The sequence below is a fragment of the Zonotrichia albicollis genome, chromosome 17 (genome assembly GCF_047830755.1).
Source record: "Zonotrichia albicollis isolate bZonAlb1 chromosome 17, bZonAlb1.hap1, whole genome shotgun sequence".
NCBI lineage: Eukaryota > Metazoa > Chordata > Aves > Passeriformes > Passerellidae > Zonotrichia > Zonotrichia albicollis.
In genome coordinates this window covers 9173935-9200430 of record NC_133835.1, presented here as the reverse complement: position 1 = coordinate 9200430, position 26496 = coordinate 9173935, and the positions used below count along the sequence as shown (strand labels likewise).

The 26496-nt window shown below is 42.2% G+C and overlaps 1 protein-coding gene across 1 annotated transcript; it reads right to left on the bottom strand.

Annotated features, from left to right (window-relative positions):
* Nucleotides 1-82: 82 nt before the first annotated feature.
* Nucleotides 83-26481, bottom strand: DNAJC5 (DnaJ heat shock protein family (Hsp40) member C5). Its single transcript, XM_074553800.1, has 6 exons — nt 26275-26481; nt 11745-11812; nt 6852-6988; nt 4422-4635; nt 3211-3382; nt 83-2511 (listed from the first exon to the last, which is right to left on the bottom strand). Exons 3-6 carry the CDS (start codon nt 6956-6958, stop codon nt 2408-2410), a joined length of 597 nt encoding a protein of 198 aa, XP_074409901.1. The 5' UTR covers nt 6959-6988; nt 11745-11812; nt 26275-26481; the 3' UTR covers nt 83-2407.
* Nucleotides 26482-26496: the final 15 nt, after the last annotated feature.

The window sequence follows — 26496 nt, the reverse complement described above, 5'->3', positions numbered from 1 at the left end:
GAACACAGGGACAGGGAATGGAACAGCTCCCAGGGAAGAGCCCCTCCCTCATTCACTGACTTGCTCTGATGAGCCACACTCATTTACAAAGCCAAAAAGCCTCAATACCTTTTTTTTTTTTTTACTAAGAACACAATTTGCAGATACAGGCAATTTTAACCAGTGAATGTGGAGAGGACAAAGCCTGCACATGTCCCACCATATTCCAGAGTGCAATTTTACACCAAGAACAGGTTTCAGGCAAAATCTACAGGGACAGACAAAATTATATTGGGTTTAAGCCTAAAAATGGCTTTTTGTTCAAGGGGTCAAAGAAAGACATTAACTAAATAAGGACCTCAAGCCAAATCATACACAAATGTCCTCAAGGCCATCCAAGTCAGGAAAAGATAAAAGTATCTTGCACTAAACCACCACATTTCAGGTCTGTAAGGACTATGGGCAAAGAAGAAATGACTTAAGGAGTGTGCTGCTGAAATTGAGCCATTAATTAAAAGGAACAGATTTTTTGGGGAATTCTGGGGGCTGGATATGGTACTAAAATCATGCTGATCTGCAGCAAGCTCCCATGCAGGCAAATATGTGCTTGTACCAACAGCCACAGCAAAGTCTGGGTGTGCAAACACTCCTCACTGAGCACTGAGACCTTGGGGAGAACATGTTCTCCTACCCAGCACGTTTAACATGGTTTCATGGCAGATTTCCCATTGCTCATGCAAAGACAGCAGGAAAATATATTCAGAATAGTTCTCTGGGTCCCTGCCCTTTCCTGGCAGCCTTTGTGCAGACCAGTGGATCTTTACCCTGCTTCAAAGCCCCACCTGGAGCTGGTGAGGGAGCAGCAGACACGGGGGGAAGGTGCCAACAGCCCCTCCACAGAAAGAGGGGAAACACATCAGGGGTACAAGAGACAGTAGAGGCATTGTGACATAAAACCATAATGATTAAAATTAACGGGGCCGTAATTACCCACTGACATTGCCAAGTGTGGGTTCTCTGGAGCTGTTCTAGATTTGACTCTGGATCACCTAAAGCAGGACTATTGACAACAATATACACCAGTAATTCAGCAGCTGCCTAAAATGCCTTTTTAACAGTTAAACTTCAGTAAACCACAGTTTCTAGAACAGAATTCGGACTTGATTTGGTTTCAAAATAGTACAGGAAACCTTTCAGTGGTTTCCACATAGTTGTTCCAAAGAAAAGAGAAACAATGGTGTAAACAAATCTAAATGCAAGACAATGTGCAAATTATACAATATAAACACAAAGAATGGTGGTTTGTTCTTTAAAACCCATTTAAGTACTCCACAAAGATGTTCATTAAATTAAAGGGTTAGTATATTATAAAAGCTTTTAAAAAAGATATGTAATACTCCATTTGCCTATTAAAGTCTCAAATTATTAGAACAAATTTTTAAACACCAATTGTTTTCAAACATTCCTGCTGTTGCCTACTGTCTGCATTTTACCATTTGCTCAGTGAGAGCCAGTTAACCAGTTTCACTTTAAGATTCTCATGCATTCAGAAACAAAGCTGCACTATTTGGTCTTTAGCATTACAGGAAAAAACTGAACTCAAATCAAAACAGAATTGTGCTTGGAGTTAAAATCCCACTGCCACCACCACAGGAGCCCATTCCCAGTTGGTTTTGGTTCCATTGTCACTGGAGATCGCCTCATACACAACGAGCTGTTCAATTTACTGTTCAAAGATTGGCAACTCTCCCTTTTTATTTTTCAAGGTAGATTTATTTAAGCTGAAAACCAGCATTAGAGAGGACTCTAGCTCTGCAGGACTGGCATTTTTTTGGTTCTTGGCTTTGTAAACTTGCTTAGATAATAATGCAGGAATAGAAGGAGGAATGAAAGAATTGGTTTGTTGCACTCAAATGAAAATCCTCAACTTCTAAAGGTCTTCGACAGCTCAGCTGTACAGAAGAACAGTGGCTTCTGTGACACTTTTTACATCTCATTTTTAGGCCAGTACTGCTGCTTAAAATGCAGAATGTCTCCACCGCACTGATATTGTGACAACTCAATACATTACACCACAGACATTTAACATAACTCCATACATGCTATAAAAAAAAACAAAAAACAAAACAAAACAGGAGAAAAAAAAAAAAAAAACAAAAACCAAAAGAAAGGAAACAAATAAGACCGTAGCTAAACTGCTTTAAATACTGCATGCTACAGCACTTCACGTATCGTCGAGATACGACACTGAAAGGTGACAAAAGGCTGAAGGGATTACAAAATATTTTCGGCAGGTTGGAAAGCTGCCCTCTTACTGTGGCAGAATTATTCCCCCTCCCCATTCTCTACTTCTAATGTTCATGATTCTAGTGTTGAGTTGGCCATGTATTTTTTTTTTTATCCATTCTAATGACAGTGTTTCCTTAACTTAATTAAATCCATCAGTGTGGTAGCTGGGGTGAGAGTCAGCTGTGAGCTGGGTTGTCTCTGTGGCTGATGCTGGCTGTATCACAATAGGTGCGTCTGAGGCCTCTGAAAAGTGAAGACAAAAGGCTTAGCACACCAAGGAACAAACACAGCACTGCACGTTTTGGTAAGCACATCTCCCTACAACCCTCTGATAACACCATTTTACACTCCTTTAGCAGCATTAATTAATTCCCTGATTTTCAGTGTGCACACAACAGTGTTCACCTCAACTCTACATGTGGAATGTTTATTACCATTTCCTTTTTCCTGTAAAAGCTGCTGATCCTCACCCACCATTCAGCAGTGCCCATTAAAAATGTCATCAGAGCATACACAAGGCTCTACAATATTTTAAATTATTGGTTCAATCCTGCAGAAATAGCTTCACAAACAGTATTAGAGCTACAAGGGTAGCAGTGCCACTTCCTCTACACCTGACACAATGAAAGGTGCCTTGACACCCCAACCTTTGGGTACAAGAGCCTCTTGCTGCAATCCCCCATGGCTGGTCCATGTGTTACCCCAGGATGTGGAAGGAACACAGTGATGCTCTGAAGCTGATCCCAGCTAGGTTCAGTGAAGACCCTCCAGGTGTTTTCAGCAACTTTATCTCTGGTATCAGCACCACCCATGTAACTCGTGGCACAAACATTCCCTGCTCATCATCCACACCCCAGGATGTGATTTTTCCTCAACCAGCTCACTGAGCACTCCAGCAGGGACTGATGTTCATCCTAGAGAGCTCACAGCATTTTCACCTACCCCTTTCATCTGACTGCAACTGTGCCTCCAAGTCCTCTGGAGAGACGTAGAATTCCTGCTCTTCGCCTTCGGGAGGTTTCGGTTTACACTTCCCACAGCAACAATTACAGCAGCAGCACAGACAGCAGCAGCAGTAGCAGCCTGTGATGAGCCCACAGAACACAAACAAGGCCTGCAGAGGACAGAAAACACAGAAATAGTCATAACCTGTGTCTACAGTGCCATGACCACAGAGTTTGTGAGACTTGGATACAGAATCGGAGAGCAAAACCACAGCAGTCCAGAGACAGAACTTAGCAGCTACAGCTTTGTACTTTATCACTGAGAAATACTTCAAATTATGTGCAAAAGTGGCTATGGTTGTCCACATTTTACACTGAGGTGAATACTGCCAGCCTGGTTTGCTTCAGTAATTTCTACCATTTAAGTTAAGTGGACTATTTTGCTGCATCTGGAAGAAGGTACAGGTCTAATAAGCACATCTGTACTAAAATTCAGGGGTTTAGGACAGGCTGTAACTCACATAAATAACCCTGGAAATGACTGAGCTGTACCAGCTGATGCACAGGCCATGATGTACCTACAGCAGGGACCTGGAGCAGCCCAAGGCTGTGGGCATGGCTGAGGATTGATGCTCCCAGCATGTGAGCACGGCAGCTCCATACTAGCCAGGCCTGCCAGGTGCTTATCACAGTGACAATGGGCTAAATTAAATTCTTCCTATAGGTCACTGTGCAATTGTTTGAAAAAATAATTTTACAGATAGCAAACCAGCATGGTGATAAAATTAGTGTCTTCCTTAGGGGATCAAGAGATGGAGGCAATGATGGCAAAAAATAAAAAAATGGACCCATGCAATGAAATGCAAAGAGATTTTCTGTAAGCCAAAGTTCACAGTCAAGACTCATTCTGCAAAAATATTGACCAGATATTATCAGAGAATACACCCCAAATTCTTATCTGTTCTAAATCCATTAGAAGAGTTCAAACTTCAATTAGTAACCCAGGTCTTGCTTATTAGACCTGTCTCACTAGAAGCTCCTAGAAAAATACTCCTGAACTCAAGATCACAACACAGTAAGAGAAGGTTAATTAACCCAGTGTCATAAACTCATCAATTTTCAAAGGTAAAACCAAGAACAGTTATCAACTGGAGCTCTCTAAGAGTTTCCAATACCAATCCAGAATAACTCCTGTGCCCTTTTATTTACCTTTGCCCACCAGCTGGACAGCACGAAGTATGTGTTCACATTTTCTTCACCAAACTGCTCTGCTACATAGAGCCCCAGAGACCCATACTTATCGTAAATGTTCCGCTTTGTGGCATCCGTCAATATTGCGTGGGCATTATTGATCTCTTTAAATTTTTCTGCTGCCTCTGGATTATCAGGGTTTTTATCAGGATGATATTTCAATGCCAGTTTCCTGCAGAAAGAAAAAAGAGAATGAAACCTGGGGTTTGGGTTCCTGTTTTTTTGATTTGTTTTTTTTTTCTAATTCCGTAGCCTGCCACTCAAGGGAGACTTTTAAGTTGCAACTGTTTTCCTTCATCTGTGATTCAACTTCCCTGATGATTCTTCCTCACATGATAATAAAAGGCTACAGCAGTGTCTAGCTTAGTTCACAGGACTGACTTCAGACTGTTGGATTTGACCCTCAGAAATCCAATGGAAGAAAATAAGAGACATTGAATAAAAATAGGTTTGGGGTTTTTTTTTATCCTCAGCTCCAGCAATTTCCATCAGTAAGTTTTGCTCCTGCTACAGCAAAGACACACCACAAGTCTAAGGTATAGCACCAAAGAGTAAATAAAAGCAAGTTGCTACAGCTGCTTGAAAAGGGTCTGAACTGCTGCTTCTGCAGTGTCTGAACACAAAAATAGAACACACGATCACTTGTGGTTAATTCACCAATTCCTGTGCAGGAACAAAGTACTTTTCAGTTCAAGCTTTGCTAGAATAGAAAACACTTCTGAGTTTCGAGACATCAGGAAATCACAAGGTAGCTCCCCTAATCAGGCCAGATCTCTTACAAATAATAAAAAAATCAGATAAAGCATTGATAAATGTGCTAGTTCTCACATGGCCCAGGCTATTTACAGACACCAGTAGAAATAACTGACTAAACACCTCCTTAGGAAGGGAAAATACGTGCTCCCAAGTAGAAAAATGACACGGAGCCACATGCTGGCAGCTCTCCTGCACCACAAAAGGTACTTGTCCTCCTACAGAAAATGACCACAAAGTCACGTATCTGAGAAAGACAGGAGGAGTCTGCAGACAATTACATGTCAGCTTTGCAGTGGGGAAATGTTTAGACAAACATAAAACAAAGATGTGTGCAAGCACTTGGATGTGCCTGCAAGTATCTCACAGCATTTAGAAACCAGCCTGAGTGGGCCCTTGGGACACTCCACAGTGCCTGATGCTGCTCCAGTAAATCATGTCCACAGCTGCCACTTGTGCCCCAGCCTCACTGAGGGCTGAAATAATCACAGCAAGTTTTATAAACCTGGAAAGGGCTTAGTCAGGCTGCCATAATTAAATATTTTTATTTCCTATTTCCTACACGTACACAAACCACACAGCCCCAGGCCAGCAAAGGATGTTCAGACTGAACATGATAAAGGAGCAGCAGAGGAAATAAGATCAGCTGAAGGTTCAGGGAAGTGTGAAGCAGCTACATTTCACCCCAGGATCTTGTGGGGTTGTTCCTCCAAAGGAAAACTCACAGTATTTTCCCCAGGAAAGTAAAATTATTTTCCAGTTGCTCGAAGATAACCTATTCAAATCTCCACTTAAGGCTTTTAGGAAGATAAAGCTAATTTTTGAGAATCTGTGGACCTGGCTTATTCCTAGACTTCACCATGTAGTTGCCATCATGTAACTTTGGAAGGGAAAAAACCTTGGTAAAAGTTAGAGACTAAAGGAAAACCATTTTGACAATGAGTATCCTCATGGAAAGATGATGCTGACCCCTAGTGTAAACCAAACACATTGCCACTGGGCACAGCAGCAATTGCCTTTAAGCAGATTTATGGGAAAGGAAGATGTTACAAGACTCCTTTTTTGTAGTTGTTATTTGGTAAGTATGAAGCCATTTCATGTGTCCAACTCTTAAGGAAAGGGACACAGAAAAAAAATAATATTTTAAAACTAGTATCTCCACAAAAAATAAGAACTTTTAAAGAGAATTCCAGGAAAAAGTAATCATTCATGCTCTGTTTTCATCCTTATTTGTATTTTTAATCTCCATCTCTCTGTGCTAGAAGTGGAAATGATGGACAGCAGGGCAGTTCTGCACATCTGTGGTACCCTAAGACAGATACAAGGCTACATAACAGGATAAGTTTAACTCTGATCACAGTCTTAAAATTCTGCTCAAACTTAGGCAAGGACCTTTCAGAATGACACTGTGCATTTTAGAATTTAACTTACTAGACAGAAGATGGAAAAATTTAAAGCCTAGGCATGTTTTCACACCCTGTTTTGCAAGAAGCAACCACGTTTTCACCTATATTTCCCACATATCTTTCTTGCAAAAGGTCTAAATAAACCAACTGAGGCTCCTACATAAATTTGCTGAACACTAAATTAAAGCCATTTCTGCTACTGGGACAGGTGTAACACTCAAAGCTTTACCTGTAAGACTTTTTGATATCATCTGAAGTGGCATTTTTGTCCAGCCCCAGCACGTGGTACAAGGACTCCCCAGAGGTAGAGAGCGAGCGTTGCCTCTGGTCTGCCATCTCGAGCTAACCTGAGGAGAGAACCGGCCCCTGCAAAAATAGAAAGATTAAGAAATGCTTAAACCAAGGAAAAACCAGACCTCTTTAAGCCAACTCTCAAAAACAGAGTCTACATGTCAAGATTCAGCTTTTATAAAATGTGTTTTGAAAAGGTTCTTTACACGCGTGGAAGGTAAAAAGTTCTAAAATTTGGTGAATTATCAGTGAAAACAACTGTGACATTGTTGGCACAACAGCAGCCACCCTGAATCCCTGCTGTATAGACTCAACTCTTCTTTCCAAAAATCCCAGATTAAGAGCTGAGGTGCAGCTATAGCTATATCCTACATAACACACCTCTCAAGTCAATTAAACTCCTTTCTTAGTCTTAATATTAAGATAATTTATTTGTGATAATGCCTATAAAAACCACATGGCAACAGAGAAGTTGCTGTTGAGGCTGCCTTTTTGCACCACACTAGCATGGGAGTAACTGACTTTATTTGTATTTTCTATTTCAGAAATTACATTAAAAAACCCCAAAAAACCAACCTTCCCCACAATTCCCAAATCCCAGTCTCCCATCTTATCACCAGCACCAGGTCAAACAGAATTCTTAGATAAATCCAGTGTGACCAAGGCTGTGCATTCCACAAGGAAAGAGGGAATGTCTGCCCAGAGAGGAGATCCCCTGTCTCACAACTTAAAGTTGTGGATCCAACATTTAACATGCATTCTAGTTAAAACCATGTTACTTGAACATGGATTAACCTCCTGCTCCAGATCCAAATGTGACAGACCCCAGAGGTGTCCCCTGTGCCATGCCAGGAGCAGATCTGGTTCTGCCCTCTCCCACCCTGAGGAGATCAGCTTTGCTGTTCTTTAGCTGCAGAACTGCAGCCAGGATGAGCATCCAAGAAAAGACTATTGGCTATTTTTGGATTATGTCATTACAATTAGCCCACACCAGATTATGCAGCCTTTGAAAAAGATATTTAAAGCAGCAGACTTTTCTAATTTAACCCTATGTCTTATATAACAAATTAATAACCCCAGCTTTCACAAGGCTGGCTGAAAGCAACACCGTCAGCCCTCACCCCCTGCACTGCCTGGGAGGAGCTGTGACCACACCTCTGCTCCTCCCAGCACATGGGAATTGTCACACCCACACAAGGGGGACCAAGTGACAAGGATGCGGACAGACACATCACCACTGTCTTGTTCAGCTCAGAGCCTGCTGTTGATTCTGACTTTACACCCATTTAACACTGCTCAGCAGGCCCAGTTGTTTTAACTGGAATACACTGGCCCAACCAAACTCTCATCTAATCTCCTTCAAGAAGCCTTTGGCAATTCTACCCAGTTTAATTTAAAGCTTCCTATAGGATGCTATAAATGATTACTATTAATAATAATTTGTCTAAGCTCTAACTCTCTGGCTAAAAATTCAAACTACACCCCAAATCTGGAAGGTGAATGTGTGGGTAGGGAGAGGAAGTATTTTCTTTTCAAGAACACTGTTCAGTACCAAAAGCTTTCTGTATGGGAAGAAAATTACTGAATGCTGCAAGACACAACACAAACAACTCACTTACTGGGGCATAATGTGATTCAGGGAAAGGAAAACCATATTTCAGGAGAGAAACCCTCAGGGCCAGCCTTTCCCACAGGCAGCTCCCAGCCCCCTCTGGCCCGGAGCTGAGGTCAAACACTGATGATCCTGACGTGTCTCTGCTAATCTACCTGATCACAGCAGCCTTCCCCTGCTCCCTGCTCAGCTCCTCCTGCCCCGTGCCCATCAGCACCTCCTCCCTCCTCCCAGACCCTCCCTGCACCTCCAGCACACAGTCCCTGCCAGCAGCTCCTGCCAAGGAGGGTCTGTCACCACTGCTCTGGGACAGGGACCTGAGAAGTCAGGAGAGGAAAAAAAAAGCACCCTGATTGGGATTTTACAGGTTGATTTAGCCCTTCTGGAGAAGGCACTGCTTCAAACAGGAGCTTCCAGGGCATTGTGGACATTTTTGCTATAAGCTGCAGCTCTATTTAAGCATAACAAGCTTCCTGTAACATCAATCCAGTGTGGCCTTGGTGACAGATGCTGCAGATCACAGCCATACACCATGTTCTGCTTAACAAAATCTGCACTGCTCAATTGGGGCCAATTTGTTTAATAAAAATGAATACAGTTTGACCCAGGCAGTCAGTCTGCAGGCACAGGGATACAATTCCACACTGCTGCATCCTTAATTGCTTCCATCTGAACAGTGCTGGGGATCCACAGCTTGGTCTAATGGGATGTTAACAGTTATTTCTCCAAACTGGTATGAAATGGACACATTGGCCTTGGCAGGAGAGTGGAGGACAAGGCAGGGATGGGAATTCATCTGGGAAGCTTTTTACTGAAGGGAACAGAGGAGTATTATCACTAGGAATGCAACCTTTGGCTTTTTAAATATAAAACAGACAGTAAAGGTGCAAGTTATTAAAGTTCCAATTTTCCTAAACTCAGGTATCATTTCTGCTGTTTTCACATGTGGCTCTAATTCACAATCCTGAAAGCTGCCCTGTATTTTTAAAAACTGTTGTGTTCAGCAGCAACAAACCATCTGCTCCCTTTTCTATCCAAGCAGGATGCCCTGAAGAGGTTTCTCTGGGAAGGCTCTGGAGAAAGGTAATCTCCTGGATTAACCAGCAGAGTGTTTAACCATCTGAGCACCACAATATCCTACCCCAGTCAGCTCTACCACAACAGGCAGCTGCATTCAGCACCACCTCACTGAAAATACTCAGATTAAACCTGGCAGGTTATTTATGGAAGTCAGCCCTAATGTTCTAAATAGCTCTTTGGAAAATTTAACCTTAGAAACACTAATTTGCTTTTCAGCTTCCCAAAAGAACCCATCAAGTTTCATGAAACTGGGGATACCTTGGTTTCTGCAATGTCTGCTGACCCTTTTGGAAGTTGTATTTAACTCATTAAAATGGGAAAGAGTTATTACAGCTAAGGGAAAAAAATCAATAGTTCTCTGCCAGTTTAGGGAATTAAATACTCACAGAACATCCCAAATAATGCCTGCACTGAAAAGGGTGACAGCAGATCTGGTGGCCAGAAGCAGGGAAGGAGGAATTAAACTCCATCTGATCCACTGCAGGATGCTGCAAAGGATTTCATTGGAAGCTGGCAGTGAGGGGGACACATTTTTGCAGGAAAACATGCTGGGCTGTGAGGCAGAATGGAGGGTGGAGGTACTGACCCTGCTCACACAGACAGCAGTGCCTGGGACAACACTGAACCACCTCTGCTGGATTTAGGGAGGGCTACCTTGAAATAAAGGGATGGAAGGCTCATTCCATGGACAACAGCCACAGTATGGGGGTGTCATCAGCCTCTGAGCTCTTCTCATCTCCCTCCAGACTGAAGCACTGAGTATTTATTCCAGAACAAACCTCTGGAAACTGTAACCTCAACTCTCCCTTTCCCCATCTCCCCCTGTGTGAGTGACACAGGCACTGCTGTCCCCTGAATTTCCTTGCTGGAGGAAAGGCTGCTCCAGGAAGGAGCTGTGGCTGTTCAGCTGCACTGAGCAAAATCAAAAGGGGCACAGGACACCAAACAAGGTTAGCTTTAAAGATCTCCAGCTGGAGCACAATCTCCAGAATTCTAATTTTCTCCATGCCTGTATACTCCTCAGTTTAAGTTCCTAAAAATTAAATAAAATAATGAAATCACTCCATGAATGGATGTGCCAACATCCAGACCTGTACACAGGTAAAAACTGCATTCCAGTGAACTGTCTGCACACAGTGTGGGGAGCCTGGCTGGAAACAGCTGCTCTAGAAAGTGAAATCCCTCTGTGAAGGAGAAAATCCACCTCCTGCTGACACAGTGAATGATACCCACTGGACAGGACAATGGGAGGTTATTAACCTTAATGGGTATTGTTTGCAAAATCGTTTGGTTAAAACCAGCACATAACATCCTCCCAGTCTTCCAAAAAATCCCCAGTAACACAGAGAACAGAGGAATCCCCAAAAGGGAAGACAAGAACCAGAAGGAATGACAGACAGACTCAGGCAAGTGCTGGACAGGAAGAATTGCTGCTGTCCCAGCTCAGCCCAACCCTGCACATGTCTGTAACACAAACTATCAGGAATGCTGTCAAGCCCTCTACAATTACAGTTTTAAGAGCATATTATAAGATGATTAAAGAGTCCAGCTTGGAAATGATATTTTGCCAGCTCTTATAAAAATAATGTCTAGTTGATATTTTATTACACAACTTTAGGAAGCACTCAAGTATTTTAGGATAGATTTGGATTCCACAAAGCATTGCTGCTAAGTGGTAAAATAAAATGTTGGTAAAGCTAAGATTCCAGCTTTGCAAAGACTTCCAGTGCAGAAAATTAGTTAATACTACCATCTAACTTTAGGTGTTAATCTAAAACTGAATTATTCTATACCAACCAGCATTTATCAGTAAAAGCCTAAATAAAAACACCAAGCCTGAAAGCACTTCAGTAAATATTGATTTGTCACAGAAAGGAAAAGCACCACTGGCCTCCACATCCTGTCCATCTGTCTCAGAGTCACTTAGAGTTGTCCTCACAATCTGGTATTTTTCAAGGGAGGAAAAAAAATTAAAAGGGCGATGAGAGAAGCATACACAAGACTGTGTTACCACAAAAATATGAGGTGTTTTAGCCTTGGTTTCCTGAGGTAGTAAGAGATTTTTGTAGGAAACTTTGTTTCCTCAGCAATATTTTGCATTTAAATGCGAAATAAGAAATAAAAAAATCCAGAACTCACCTGGTGTCTATTTTGAATATTCTAGGGTAAGTGATAGCAATCTTCACACACTTCTAAAACTGATTCTCCTAAAGACAAAACAAAAGCAAATTAGTTGTTCACCAATTCTGAAGTTGAGGAGTCATTGATAAATTATCATCACATTACTGGCAGTAAAAACACAGAGGTGTTTTATAAATATTTGTACCACAAGTACCAAATAACTCCCCACAATATAAATATTTGTCTTTAGAAGTGATAAACTGTCGAAATAAATGACAAATATTTAAAAACACCGAGTCAAGGCCTCTATGGTTTGAACCAGAGCTTCAGTCTCTTCTCCCTAACTTTTATCATGGGAAAGACATACACCTACCCAGTTGCATGGGAACTCTAATAACCATTATCTGTTTAAGACTTTGGACTTTTTCAACTTAGGCCTTTGTGAATATATACACTGAGAGCATGAGAAGCATGTTTTTCAAGTCTTGCTAATCTGTTGTGCTGTTAGAGAGGGACTGTAAAGCAGCTTAGCCAACAGGGCAGACCCCAAGCTCCGGCACTGGAGCAGCAGGCACAGCCTGCTCTGGGGAGCAGCACCAGCTCCTCCTGCCAGGACACATTTCCATCAAGAAAACCATGCTGTCATCCAATTTGGATTCCCTCATCCTGATGCAGATGAAAACCAGTCTCATTTTGGTGTACAAGGAGGGAGAGAACCTGAGGTGACCCAGCAGCACACTCGAGCTTTCAGCAGTCAAGCTCCAGCATGGAAATAACAGAGCAAAGGGGCAAGAACAGCCCAGGAAATGCTGCATGATGCTATAGGAAAAATCAGGGAAACTCACAGCAACAGATTAAAATACCTTTCTGATTAAGCAGGTGCAGGACACATCTAACCCACATCACCAATCACAAAGTCACTTATGCATTAGATGAACAATTTAAACCTCGTGAGTGAACTTCAGAGCAGCTTTTACCTGGCAAGTCATCACTTAATTGCCATACAAACCCTTTCAACAGCTTTCAGAGAACCAGCTCTGAATGCACTTGAGAAATAAACTCCTCACTGAATTAATAATTATGCCTTTCATGGGCTGGAAGGTTCCAGCATGGCAAACAGAGATGTTGGGAATACACCCAGGGAGCTGCTGGCATTGCTGCCCACAGCAGTTGCTTGGTGCCATCTGTAAGAAGCTGCTTGATCCAGCAACACATCCCTAAGTGGGTATGAATGAACCAAGCAACAACTCAATAATCAGCTTATTGTTAATGGATCTGTTTAGTTCCTTTGATAGGAAGCAGCAAAGGACTTTTCCTGAATAATGAAAGGCAGGGAGTTAAACTTTCCCACTCAGAGCCTGTGCAATTCTAGGGGGTGGACTAACTCCCCAAGGAAAAATGTGCTATTTTGTGAAGCTATAGAAGCTCCCAGGTTCTCTGCCAACAGCTTTCTTTATTAAAAATAATCCACAAGAACATTATTTATGCATTTATAGAAAGCTGCAGATTGTTAATGGTGTTGGCAACCAGAATTATGGCTCCCTACCCAGATGAAGACCACCTCTAATTGTGCCACTCATTCTGTTTCAGACAGCAAGCCCAGATCCAAGTATGTTGACAGTCAAACTATGTTCAATTTATGGAAATAATATGAGTAGAACATAAAAGGAAAGGGGAAAAAAAAATCCAAATGTAATTTGGAAGAAAATGTACTTTGAAAAAATGAGCTATCCTGCTGAGGTCAGAACTGGGCACATAATGATGTAAATATCAGACTATGATGTGTGGATAGAAGGTTCAAATATAAGATCCTGGCCCAGGCCTCATCAAAACTCCATCAGCAGAAAAGTTAGTATTTTTTACAGCACTTATATATAATAACCAGAGACTCAAAATACACAGTCAAGTGTTGTCTTAATCTGGATGCAAGCAGCAATATTTCCTTCAGTCTCACAGCTATGCCAATACCAAGTTTCATTAAGAGCAGGCAGCCTGATTTACAGCTGAAAATAACCAAACAAGACAAAAATAAATTCCCAAGGAAACTGCTTCTTGTAAAAATCAAAGTACATGAGAAACCCATGCCAGGTACTTCTCATCCTCCCTGCCAGCACTGAGCCAGCCCAGCACCTCCCAGGGGTTCACTCCCTCAGTTTCTGTTGCAACTGGCAATTCCAATTTAGTGACTCAGGAATGTTTTGATCTCCCCATCCAATCTCATTATTCAGCAGGCCAGATCCACTGACCCAGAGCTCTACATAATACCCTGCTTGTAATTACTTGTAAATATCTCCCCTCCTTATTACATGATATTCACAATCCAAACAAAAGCAGAGAAGATGAAAGGACAGATGCTGGAAAAGGAATGGGAGCATTCAAATCTACATCAGTGCATGACACCCAGCTCAACAACACACATGAGAAAGGAGGAAGTCTGGGGACAGGAATATATAACTGTTGAAGAATCAGAAAATACAGAAATGAGTATGAAAATTAGAAGAAAAAAGATTAAAGAATGACGAAGATAAAAACAAGCAAAGCTACACAAATGCAAACTGAATTCAGCAACAAAGCTGTGGTACATTTTGTAACACAGAGGAAGAAATTTGCTTGGGGAGGTTGGATGCTCTTGCAACCATTTTGCTCATAGCAAACCAGCTCTTCCAGCCTTATTTCTCCTGTAAATTAGAACTCAATTTATGTACTGTTGTATCTTCTCCATAACTGGAAGCATAAATCTGCTCAGCACCCTTTCCTCCTCTACCCAAGAGACAGACACTGCCTTCTCCTTGCAGAAATCAGACATGTTCTCAGCTCTGCTGGACAAAAAGCATATGTGTTTCATGAGAACCCAAATCTTCTCTGAGTGATGCAGGATAACTCTTTTTACTGAATAATTCTACTGATAGAATTGTCCCCATCCTGCTCCATATGTTGTTACCAGAAAGGGGAAATTCTCCTCAGCATACATGGCTTCATAATCCAACTCCACCATGTACAGGAGCTGTATCATGGTTAGCAAGTATTTAAAGAAATAAGGCTGCAATTAAGGTAAATAAAGTAAATTAATATACAAAACAGAAACTCCAAAGTCTTTATTTTCACATCCCTCCTTGCTTACATGACTTGCAAAATGAATGATTACTGGAAGAACAATGTGAAACAGCTGAAGGGAAAGCACTCTGGCTAACAAGGGCAAGCAGAAGACCACTACTATTCTAAAGCACTTTTCTTTGCCCTTAGTTGTCTTGAAATAAAGATTTTTAAACTATTAATCAGAGCACTAACATTTTATATTCCATTAAAGCATCCAAGAGTGTGTTTTGGCATTGCTTATAATTTTTATATCACAGCACAAAAGCCTTTCAGCTGAATTTTGCTATTCAGTTTGTGACCTTTTGATAAAGATCATGTGAGAGATCTCATATCCATAAAAACATTCTGTTTTAACATATAAGCCCTGATGGAAAGCTGAGTGTCCAAGGAATTGATGTAAATGCATACATCTCCTGAAAAAAAAGAACTTTACTGTGTCCAAATCCATCTGCCTTGGGAACAGAGGACAGGTGTCTTATACTGAAAGACTGTGACACTAAAAACTTCATTAAATTCTCTTGAATTCTTTAAAAAAATAGAAACACACAGCTTTTAAATAATTGAAATCTGGAGCAATACCATTTTTCTGCTAAATTCAAGTTTGAAATTACTAACATCCACCACTGCTGACTGCAGGGGAGGTTCCACTGAAACTTGTGACAAACTTAACTACAGTGACACAGAGTTGTTTCTCTAATGAGCTTAGCAGATTAAAATGTAACCATTTAAGTCTGATTGACCAACCTGTTATAAAGACTTGTGACCTTTTACCCTACACAAGAGTAAGATTCAAACCTACCAAAGAAAGCTTTCCATATTAGGGGAGAAAATATGAAGTAATGGATTTGCATTTTCTGTCCTCTCTCCTCAATTAAAATAATTACTCTAAAAACCTGGGGGGATGGGGTCAGTGGATTCCCTACTTAGGATTTCATTGCTCCTATTTAATCTTTCAGTAATAATGAATTATTGTTTATGACATCACAGCAGTTTATGTGCAGAGTGCAACATCACAAACTGCACATGGCAATAAAAAACCCCACATCTGCTTACTCAGTTAGTTAAAAATCTCTGGAAAATCAGCAGCTGTGTTTGCTTTGTTCATTATTACTTTTAATTTTTCCTCTCTATAAATAGTTTTTGAATCACTGTGACTACTCACTGCAAGTTCACTAGAACAAATCAGCCAACCCACAAGATTCCCTGCTGGGATGAGTGATGCTGATGCCACTTTTCTGAAGAAATATCTTCAACTTCTGCATAGACATAAGGCCCCACTTCTGCTAAGTGGGTTGTATAAACTACATCAATAAAAAACCCTCATATTGTTAATGACTATATCAATATAGCCTAACCTTTAAAATATAAAAGAACTCTTGGAACAGATGGGTCTAGTCACATAAAAATGAGATTTACATTATTATGTCACACCTTGTAGGTAAGACAACTAAAGGTTTTTAAATAGAAAGAAAAAAAGAAGTCTATAGTCTTGTGTAAGAAAAGGTTGAGAAAATCACATCAGTTGTCAAAACATGAATCCCTTGGCAGACTGTTTCAAAAAGAGAATTTAAGGAGATAACGTTGATCCAAGCAGCTCCTTCTTACAGCACAGGAGGCTTTTGCCTGGTCAAAAAGAAGGAACAAATTGAGGTTACAAAGAACAGCAAAAAAGCCAAATAAGCACTTTGAGACACAAAAGGAACAGAAAGGAACACATCTTTCAAATTGCAACTTGGTTGGCAAAGGGCAAGAAAAAGATTTATCCAAAATTAACTTGGAAGGGCAGGGGAAGGTGGTTCCTCTGTGCTCATGGACAGCAGTGAGAGATGGAGGGGAAAAAAGTTCATTCCTATCTTCTTTTCCTATCAACTGTGAGGCAGATTAAAAGGTAAATGAGGATTTCCCCGTACACACAATTTAAATAATGTGAAAGCATGGCCTTACCAACTGCAAAACTATATATAAAAATTATTTTACACCTAATTTGGTGTTAGAATTACTTTGGCATCAAATAAACACTCTTGGCAGTTTCAATCATGAGCAGTTTTTGTTAAAGACTTTGAAATGAAGACTTTATTTTAATAAGTAAAAAAAGGAAAACAACTGAAGGCAATATTTGTAACTTCACCCTGATCTAAAATGATCCACTCTGGTGCTTCCCTTTTGAGAAACTTCACCTATTTTCAGATTATTAATCTCTGCTCTTTAATGGCTCTCTCCCACCAAGCACACAAATCTTCCACTTTAAAAGTTATGAATAAAAAGGCAAAATAAGCAGAACTGAGCAGCAGAACTTATAAAGATTTTATATTTTCCAGAAACAATCACACAGAAAGCTCAGAAGCAGAAAAGCCAAAATGTCTTTATGTGATTACCAGGAACCCAACGTCACTGCCTCTGTCAGAGCCTTTCTATTTCACAGGATATTAGGTTTTATTCTAAAAATTAAGCTTATTTATTTAATAATACAGGCAGAAAATAAACTTTCTCTCTCCTCCATTTACTTTTACCTCTTGTATCCAATCAGGTCCTCCAGCCTAAGGTGAAGCATAATTATTCAAGCAGCACATGTATCCACCCAGTTAAGGTCCATAGGCTTTAGTTCCAGAGATTATTTCCTCTGCAAAGTTAAAAAATTAAGCATATCTAAAGATCCTCACTTCTCCTAATTGCTCAACTGGATTTCCCCAGTTTTTGGGGAGGGTGGGGAAGAGACTATTTGATTATTTCACTTCCTCACAGAAACTGGTGTTGTAAAAGATATTTTAGGTTTGAAAAAACAACCATAAAACCTAAATAAAAACAAAACCAATAAAGCATCAGCAGGAGCAAGGGGTGCTCTGATTAGAAGTGGGGCACAGGTGTAGGTAAAACCCCTCTGAACACTGGGAGGGGTGAGCAAAACCCAAACAAACCAATAGCCCCAGAGACTATCTCCAGGAAATAGATATTTATATATATATAGATATATATGTCATGGAAGACATTCTTCACTTCTTGCCACAGATTTCTCCCCTCTGGGTGGTGTCAGGTGTTACAGAGAATGGTCTAAAAGCCACAATGAGCTTCATATTTGCCCCATTCAAATCCACAGCACATGGATATTCAGAAGCATGAAAGGACTTAAAACCACAGAATTCCACACTAAAATCTGAACTGACCAGCACAACTTGTATTAGTCAAAACTTCTACTTGTTGTTTTGGCAGGAAATTCAACCAAGTTCCTTTTGAAGGCTGGGTGATGCCAGAGGTGATGCTTTCACTGCAAATATTTCAGTTTCTACTCAGGTGAATTAAACCAGAGCATATGCCAAGGGGCAAACACACAGTAAATGAGAGAAGCACCTTGGGATACAGAACACATTTATTCCCTACTGATCCCAAATTCATACTTATGAACACAATGCTAATGTCACAAGATTCTTATAATATCCCCAGAATGATGCCCAGTACACCCCTGCATGTTGGAGTCAGCTCTTTCAGCTACAAATACCCAAACAAATCACAGGGCTGGACTAAAACCAGCTTTAATTTAAACTGGCATTCTCTCACAGAAGACAAACATTTTGGTGTTTTCTATCCATACAGTGTGGTTTCACCAACAAAAAGATTTATTTTATACTGCTCCCCCACAAACCATAATGATATTTATTTCCCCTGTTCTCTCACTCTGCATACATTTAATCTGCAGACTGCCTGATGAAGGATGTCCTCAGTTCCACCACTCAGTCTAGCAACAGTATTTCATGGCTGCTTGAAAAGAAAAAAAAAGAAAAGCCAGTCCATAATTTAGAAATAATAGGGTAACAAAGAATGTATCTGTCCTACTGATTTTCCCACTAACTCACTGGTGATTTAATAAGCAAAGACACAGCTGGAATTGCAGACCACAGACTTAGGTTGAAATCCTGACACGTCAGGAAAAACCATGTTCAGACTTTATTTGCAATTGAGTTTTCTAACACTGTAATTGGGCAAGAATTAGAACACATGTAGATTGTATACACTAGGTTTTCAGACAGGAGTCATATTTCAGAGGGCTTAGAACCAAAAGGCCACTTTTGGCTATACTGGGGCATAATTTAATCACTTTATCAAAGGCCATTGCCAAGGCCTTTCAGTTTCAGCACAAAGTATGGAATGACCACATTTAGTCTTTTTTCCATGTAAATAACTGGTAATAAAGTCAGAAACCCCTATGCATAGTTTTTGACTGATGTTTTTATTCCTGCCTCTGATTTTCACTAACACTGGAGCGTGACAGATGTCTCTTCACTCTGCCTGTCCCCCTGATGTGATGCCATCAGAACAATGTTAAACCAGGGTCATTCCTACATGTATTCCCCAAACCAAGGGTATGTCCTCCTGGAGATCCTTAACAGGAACAAAATTAGTTGTAAAATAGCACCTTTCCTCATTTAGTATTATTTAAAAATAACATTTCATATATCTACACATTTAAACAGCCTCAAAACAGCAAGAAGAGTGAAAGTCATCACAGATCCTTTTTAACAGCAAGAAGGACTCCCTGGCCTTTATATGGAAAACATCAAAAAACCAAGTCACAGGAAGAAATGTGGTTTTTAGATATGCTGCAGGAAACCAGGGTAAGGAGCTGTGCATTACAGGAGAAGCACAGGAGCTGCAGGGTTTTCATCATCCAGGATGTTGCACACAAGGTATATTCCATGCCAGGCCCCAGAGCAAAGCCATGCTGGCTGCTGGCCCTGTTACCCAAACAGTAAGGTAGGCTTGGGAAATTACCCTGTGCACCTTCCAAACACCTTCTGATTAATTCTGACTGCCTGGTTTCCCCAAATCAATTGTGAAGATTCAATGCTGTGCCAATTTAAAAGTGCAACAAGAATGAAGTGAGCTAGTATGGAAATCAGGAACTATGTAGGAAAAGAAGAAGTGAGACTTCATTGAGGAAAATAAATATTTTCACTAGTTACTGTCCAGACAAAAATACTTCTATGGAACATGCATTTAGTTTGCTCTGTGATAAAAATGGTGTACTCCAAGCAAGAATGTTATTTCCCAGCATTACCATGAGTGCCTTCAGAAGGACTGACTGACCAGTGACATGCCAAACCAAACACCAAAATGATAAAATAAGTTTTCTAAAGAAAAGACATGCTTCAGACCCTATTTTTCCTTCACTACTCAGACCAGAAGAACTCCAAGACACACCTCAGAATTGTACACACGGAGAGAGCAGGGTCCCTGTGCAACAGAGCTTGTTAGGCATCACATGGAAAATATTCCTCAAGTTCTCAAAGAACAAAAATTCAGAATGGACCTGGAATTTAAATCTACTCACTACTCTGAACAGTAACTGAATCTGGCTTTTAAATTCAATTTAAAACAGGAATATTTCTGGTTATAGCCTCTCAGAGACAGGTCACCTCAGATTTCAGGATTTCATGGTCCCTCCCCTCCTCCTCAAGAACAGCAGTGAGGAGATGCCAGGGAGTGCTGGGGGCAGTGTAGGATCCAGGACCTCCAACCAAGGTCCCACCAACCACCCCAAAGCTCTTCCCCAGCTCACCACACCCACCAAGGGCCCCTGCCCAAAATGCCAGGTGAGGTGTGTCAGATGGGTGCAGCGTGTCACCTCAAAGCTGTCACCAGTTTGACCTGGGACTGCATTGGGATAGCCCCAGTCCCTGTGGATGTGGACTAGAGCAGACCTTTAAAAAACCAAACCCAGCACTGCTTCAATTCCCAGTCCAAATGATTTCACAGGGATCCCATATGTGAAAGCACATGAACACTTATTAATTTTATTCCCCTTCCACCTGCTTTTATCACAGTGTCACATGTCTCCCAAAGGCAGAATGCAGTCCAGGCTCTGAACAGGATCTCACACATCCCATTTTGTCTGCTCATTCCCTTCCTGTACTTCTATCAGAAGCAAGAGCACCAGCTTTCATAATGACCTTTGAACTACAGAGAAGAAAAATTAGGACATTACTTAAAATATTTTTAACAATAGATTCTTAATTGCTTACCCTCAGGAAACTCTGGAAGCAACCTGAAATTACAAATATCTCATTTGGTGGGGCCTAGCCTTGGTGGAAGGAATTTCCTGCACCTGGCACATTCAAGATTATGGCAGATATTACCACTAGAAACTGCCCACAACATCTGGAGTTTGGATCCCAAATTCCCCTCCTCTCCACAAGCAGCTTTAAACCTAATCATGTAAATGTCCATTCAGGGACATTCCAGTAAATGTCCCTAAATCCTCAAGACATGAGAAGCAGATATGTAAAGAAAATTCTCTGACAAGTGACCCAGGCAAAGGCCTACATAAATAAAACTGCACAGCAACAGTAAAACCTGCTAAGATATAAAATAAGTAATGGCAGATGGAATGGAAAAGAATATTTTCATTTGAAGTACAGCCAAAAAATTAAAGACATAAAAGGGGAAATGCAAAGAGAAGACCTCTGTGAGTTTCTGCTTTTTGGCACTGCATCATAGGTCACTGTAATGACATCAGAGAACTCTGGGCTTCTCCTGTGCCCCTGCAAAATGTGAGCAATCTGTACATTCACTTTTTCTATAGATTGTTCCTTAAAAGTCACAAAGGTTCAGAATTCCTGACACTGAACACAACTTTAGTAAGACCCAGATGAAACCAAGGAAGTGAAGTTCCCTGTGACCAAAGCAGAAGCAGGATGGTGTAAGTGCTCAGATATATAAATAAATAAATAAATATTCTCAGAGGGAAGAGGAAGCTCCAAAAGCAGGAGGGGAAAATGTGGGGTGCTGGTGGATCCCTGGTTTGTGCTTTTCTCTCACTGGTATTAGATACTGCCTGTCATTGCAACCAGATCCACTGAACTGTTTACTTGCATCATCCACTGGTCAGAAGCCACCACCACAGAAATACCAGTTAATGAATGCAGACTTAAGTCACAAAACAGAAAAAAAAGGTTCCTTAGTGATGCTTTGGTAACAGGTAACCAAACACTGCCACATTTTTGTTTCTTCAACCACTTGCCCAACAAATTTTAGATGATGGCATTGAAGTATATTAAAAATAAAACAAATAAAGAGCCCCAATCTTTCATTGAGAAACTCTATTCTCATTTACAAAACCCTTGAGCAGATTATGAAAGAGGAGATGGCAGCTGCTAATTTAACTTGGGCCTAGAGGACTCATTCTGTTTGCACCTCTGTGCACCACAAACCTTCCATTTTCTCCTTCCAATACTTGCACAAGAAGATGAGAAACTTGCACCCAGAGGAAAAAAGCACTTGGATTTTACTGAATTTGGCCCTACAACACACTGGCACTGAAAACATTTCACCATTAATGAAAGAGGCAGAAAAAGGCTTTAAAAAGGCACATTTCAGTGCAATGCAGATACAAAGTAAGAGGAATTAGAAGCAGTTGCCAGGACATAAGAAATTTTAATGTATGATAAAACAATCTTATTCGTGTTCTCCCAATTAAAAAAAAATGTATCAACAATGCATTAAACCCTACAATTAATGCCACTAATTAGAATTAACTATTCTATGCAGAAAAAAAATTGTAAGCCGTTTTATTGGCTAGCATCACTTTATAAAAAACATTTAAGCAATCTTGATGCACCTTCTGGAACACAGGTCTTTCTATCAGTTTGCATGGCCTGAAGTAGGAAGCAAAGTGCCTCAGAAGGTAAAACATGCACTTTCCAACCACTGTGCTTTGTATGTTTTTATTGATTAAGACAATATTTCAACTGAGCCTCTAAGGAAATCCTAAGATATCACAACATTCAAACTCCTTTCTTTCAAGATTGAAAGCAGCCACTGGTTAACCAACCACCATCACCATAGAGTACCAGTACTGCTTAATTCAAACTACTTCAATTATCAGAGCACCTGGAAAACAGCTTCTTCAGGTGAAAGGAAACAGTGCAATCCTTCACACTGGTGATGTTGTGATGCTCCTCATCCCTCCCTCTGGATTCTGCCATGGCCCAGCTGTCCCAAGGCCCAGGTGAGCACACCTGAGACAGGGGACAGGCTCACTGCAGGACTCTGTGCCATCTGCTGAGAAGGTGGAGGCACCTCACAGAACCCAAAGCTGCACACTCCTGCTCCTGGAAAACATCCTTCTCCTCAGGCCAGTGGAGAGCAACAGAAGATCCTCATCTTCCCAGGCAGAGGCAAAGCCAAACAAAGAGGACATGCACAGCTCAAGAGCAAACTGTGAGGGAAATCAGCCAATGTAGTAAAACTACCTTAAATGAATCCCTGTTTGTGGATTGACAGGAGAGCAGTGAAGGTGCCAGCAGATGCCAGTTTGCATGCTCTGGGGAGGTACTGGAGTGCTCAGTCTGGGCATAAGCTCTGCAGAAAAGTTCTGGCAACCTATTTCCAGACATACTGAAAAATATTTTGATCTGGTTATTAACATTAACAACACTTATAAAAATATTGCAAACTGGCAAACTGATAAAAGAGGGAAATATGGCAAATATCAGAGGCAGTTACAGCACTGTTGTTCTAAGTCAAGTTGTTCAGTGGATAGAGAGGATTTGCTGAAGGCCCTTCAGTTGTGCCTGCTTTCCCAGGGAGGATATTCTGGCAACTGAGTTCATAAATTCAAAACATAAAGTCAGAACAGCAGCTTTTATATTTAACCTAAACCATGATTTCTTAATTAATCCAGTTAGGTTCCCATTTCATACTCCCTATCACACTGTTGAACAGACAAAAATCCTTCTTGAAGCTCACCATGACAGAACTACACTGAATAACAGCATCAGTGCTGACAACCACCACCTGCCAAACACAGAACCTGGGAGGGCAGGGATCTCAACATCAACTCTTGTGCTGTTGGAATCCCAGACTGCTTTGGTTTGGAAGGGACCTTGCAGATGATTTAGTTCCACTCCCCTCCCATGGGCCAGGACACTTTCCACAAGGCCAGGCTGCTCCAATCCAGTCTGGCCTTGAACACTTCAGGGATGGAGCAGCCACAGCTTCTCTGGGCAACCTGTGCCAGAGCCTCACCACCCTCACAGGGAAGAATTCTTCCCAATATCCAATCTAACCCTGTCCTCTGTCTGTGAAGCCATTCCCCCTTGTCCTGTCACTCCATGGGCTGGAGTCACTTCAGTACTGGAGCCTTCTCTTCTCCAGAGAAGACCCCAACTCTCTCCATAGCAGAGCTGCTCCAGCCCTGGGAGCACCTTCATGGCCTCCTCTGGATTCCCTCCAGCATCAAAGTTCTTAAGCCACACTCTGGTACTGCTCCATGTTTCCAAAGTATGAGGATCCAGCCTCCCTAGGCTGTGAGAAGCTTGTCCATGCCCAGCTGCATTCCAAGCCCTGCTCCCATCACCTGCAGCTCAACAAACCTCTGGCAGGCTCCAGCCATCCTGGGCAACTTCCCCGCTGCAGCCAGGGCAGTGATGGTGCCACCTCAGCCACAAAGCACACCAGCTGCCTACAACCCACTGCAAACAGGGTCCCTGGGCACTGGAAAACACTGAAACATTTATATATCCTGGGAATAATCAACACCAACTATGGTCTACACCAGGAGCCAATATACGCTACAAAACATTACTTTTTTCAGGCACTCACTAATAAAAGATGGTTAAATATAGCACAAAGCCACTCTGGGAAGGAGGGGAATCTTCCACTTGAGCCTCCAGCCTGCAATTTATCAATGCAACACATCCAAAATTTAGGAGGAACACAACCATGTTGCAGCATCTCCCCTTTCATTTAAACACTGTGGACAATCTCTAAGACAAAATAAATGAGGAAGGGAGAGAAGTATTTATTTATGCTCACAAAAAGCTGTTTGGCTGAAAATCCCATCTCCAAAGCCTGAGTTGCCCACAAAGCAGATTCTGCACTGCCAGCAACATGACGAATTTCTCCAAAGCCCTTAGAGCATGGCGAGAAAACCACAGGAAGCTGCTCAATAAAAATAAACTTCTTTTCATCTCACACTCTATATATTAATGTCAATTTCTCTTCCACTCCAGCTTCTGTTTCCCTTCTTGTCTCCCTCCCAGCACACAGCATACTTGATTTATTAGAGCTAATTCATTAAAGCAAATTAATTTGGCACCTATTTCTCAGGATCCCTTAGTCAGATTAGGATTCTATCATATTCTACCAAAAGCAAACAAAAATGCAAACACTGATCCTAGGCAACCTGAAACCAACAGATGCCTGAGAAGCTGAAAACGCCTCTAATGAAATTGCAGTCAAAAGAATAAATTCCACTTCAAGGAGGCTGCTACAATTCAAGAATTTAAATAGGTCCAATCCTGACGCATTTCCAAAGGAAATCCTTGCAGCTCTGCATACTTTGGAGAGCTTAATTTACCCAGAGAAATGGGTGAACCACCACTGCTCAGCCACTGGGTGACTGCGGCCTGCAAGTTTTTGCTTCAAAAGCAGCAGACAAACACAGTATTTAAGCACACACACACAGCATTTCCCTTTCCTGGTGATAAGCTGGCACAAGGCAAACATCAGCAAGGAGAATTCGATTATTTCACACCGGTCTGAGATGATGCAGAAGATTTATGGCCTTTTTTTTTTTTTTTAAGCCTTACAGCAGCACAGACAGCTCAACAGCAATGTCTCACAGTGCACAAAAATCAACACCCCGATGAAAACAAACCTAGAAAAGATAAAACCCTTTGGATTTCCTTCTTATGTCAGACAGGATGGCCGTCACCTTGCTCCCCAGGGAGCACGGGCTCCATCAGTGCCCACACTCCACTAATAACCTCAAGGCTTTGTGTCACCGGTGTGGAGCAGGCAGGTATTGATACAGCACAAAAGCGGCAGCGAGGTGCTATCAGGGAATCCGCTGTCTCGTTCGGTCCATTCCGTATCTCCAAAATTACCTGACCGGAATTCTTAATTTGAGAGCCAGAAGACACTGCACGAATAAACAGAAATATGCTGCCTTTGCAAGTTTCACGTTATAAAGGCTGGATTTGCTTCCCGCCGCCGGTACGTCATTCATTAAGCACCTCATCAGCCGAGCGGCTGCTAATTATTCCGATAAAAATTAAGCAGGATAACGTAAGGAAAGGGAAAGGAAAATCACCCCGGCTTCTGGAGCGAGCCGGAGTGATTCACGGCTCCCACACACAGAGATGACTTTCATTTGGAATTCACCTTCCCAGGCCTTTTGTTCGGGGCTCTTTCCCCTGCTCCGAGGAGCGGGGGGGGGGCGGGCCCCGCACCGGCACCGGGGAGCGGGGCGGGGGCTCCCGGGCCGGGGGGGCTCGCGGGGCGGGGATGCTCGGCGGGCGATGCCCCCGGGCAGGGAGATACCGGCGGGCAGGAAGATCCAGGCGGGCACAACCCCACCTTCCCCCGGTCCTCCCGCCTCGCCTCGCCGCGCCCCCCCCCGCTACCGCCACCAGCTCCATCTTGGCCTCCGCCCGCGGCCCGGCCCCGCCGCGCTCACCTGCGGCCCGCGGGCGGGCGGGCGGGGGCCGCACAGCCCCGGGCGGGCGGGGGCGGCCCCGCGGGGCGAGGGCGGCTCCTCGGGGGCCTCGCGCGGGGCCCGGTCGCGGCGGCGCGCGCGCTCCGTCCTCAGCGCCGGTGCCGCCGCCGCCGCCAGACACCGACCGGGACCCGGCCACGGGAGGGGGCGGCGCCGGCGCACTGCGCATGCGCGTCCCGGACA

Bases quoted from the DNA above. Each gene is read 5' to 3' on its own strand.
- DNAJC5 (XM_074553800.1), bottom strand. From the start codon at position 6,958: ATGGCAGACCAGAGGCAACGCTCGCTCTCTACCTCTGGGGAGTCCTTG. The intron at 4,636-6,851 runs GTAAAGCTTTGA...TTCTTTCTGCAG, and splicing joins GATATCAAAAAGTCTTACAG to GAAACTGGCATTGAAATATC. The intron at 3,383-4,421 runs GTAAATAAAAGG...TGTCCTCTGCAG, and splicing joins TGTCCAGCTGGTGGGCAAAG to GCCTTGTTTGTGTTCTGTGG.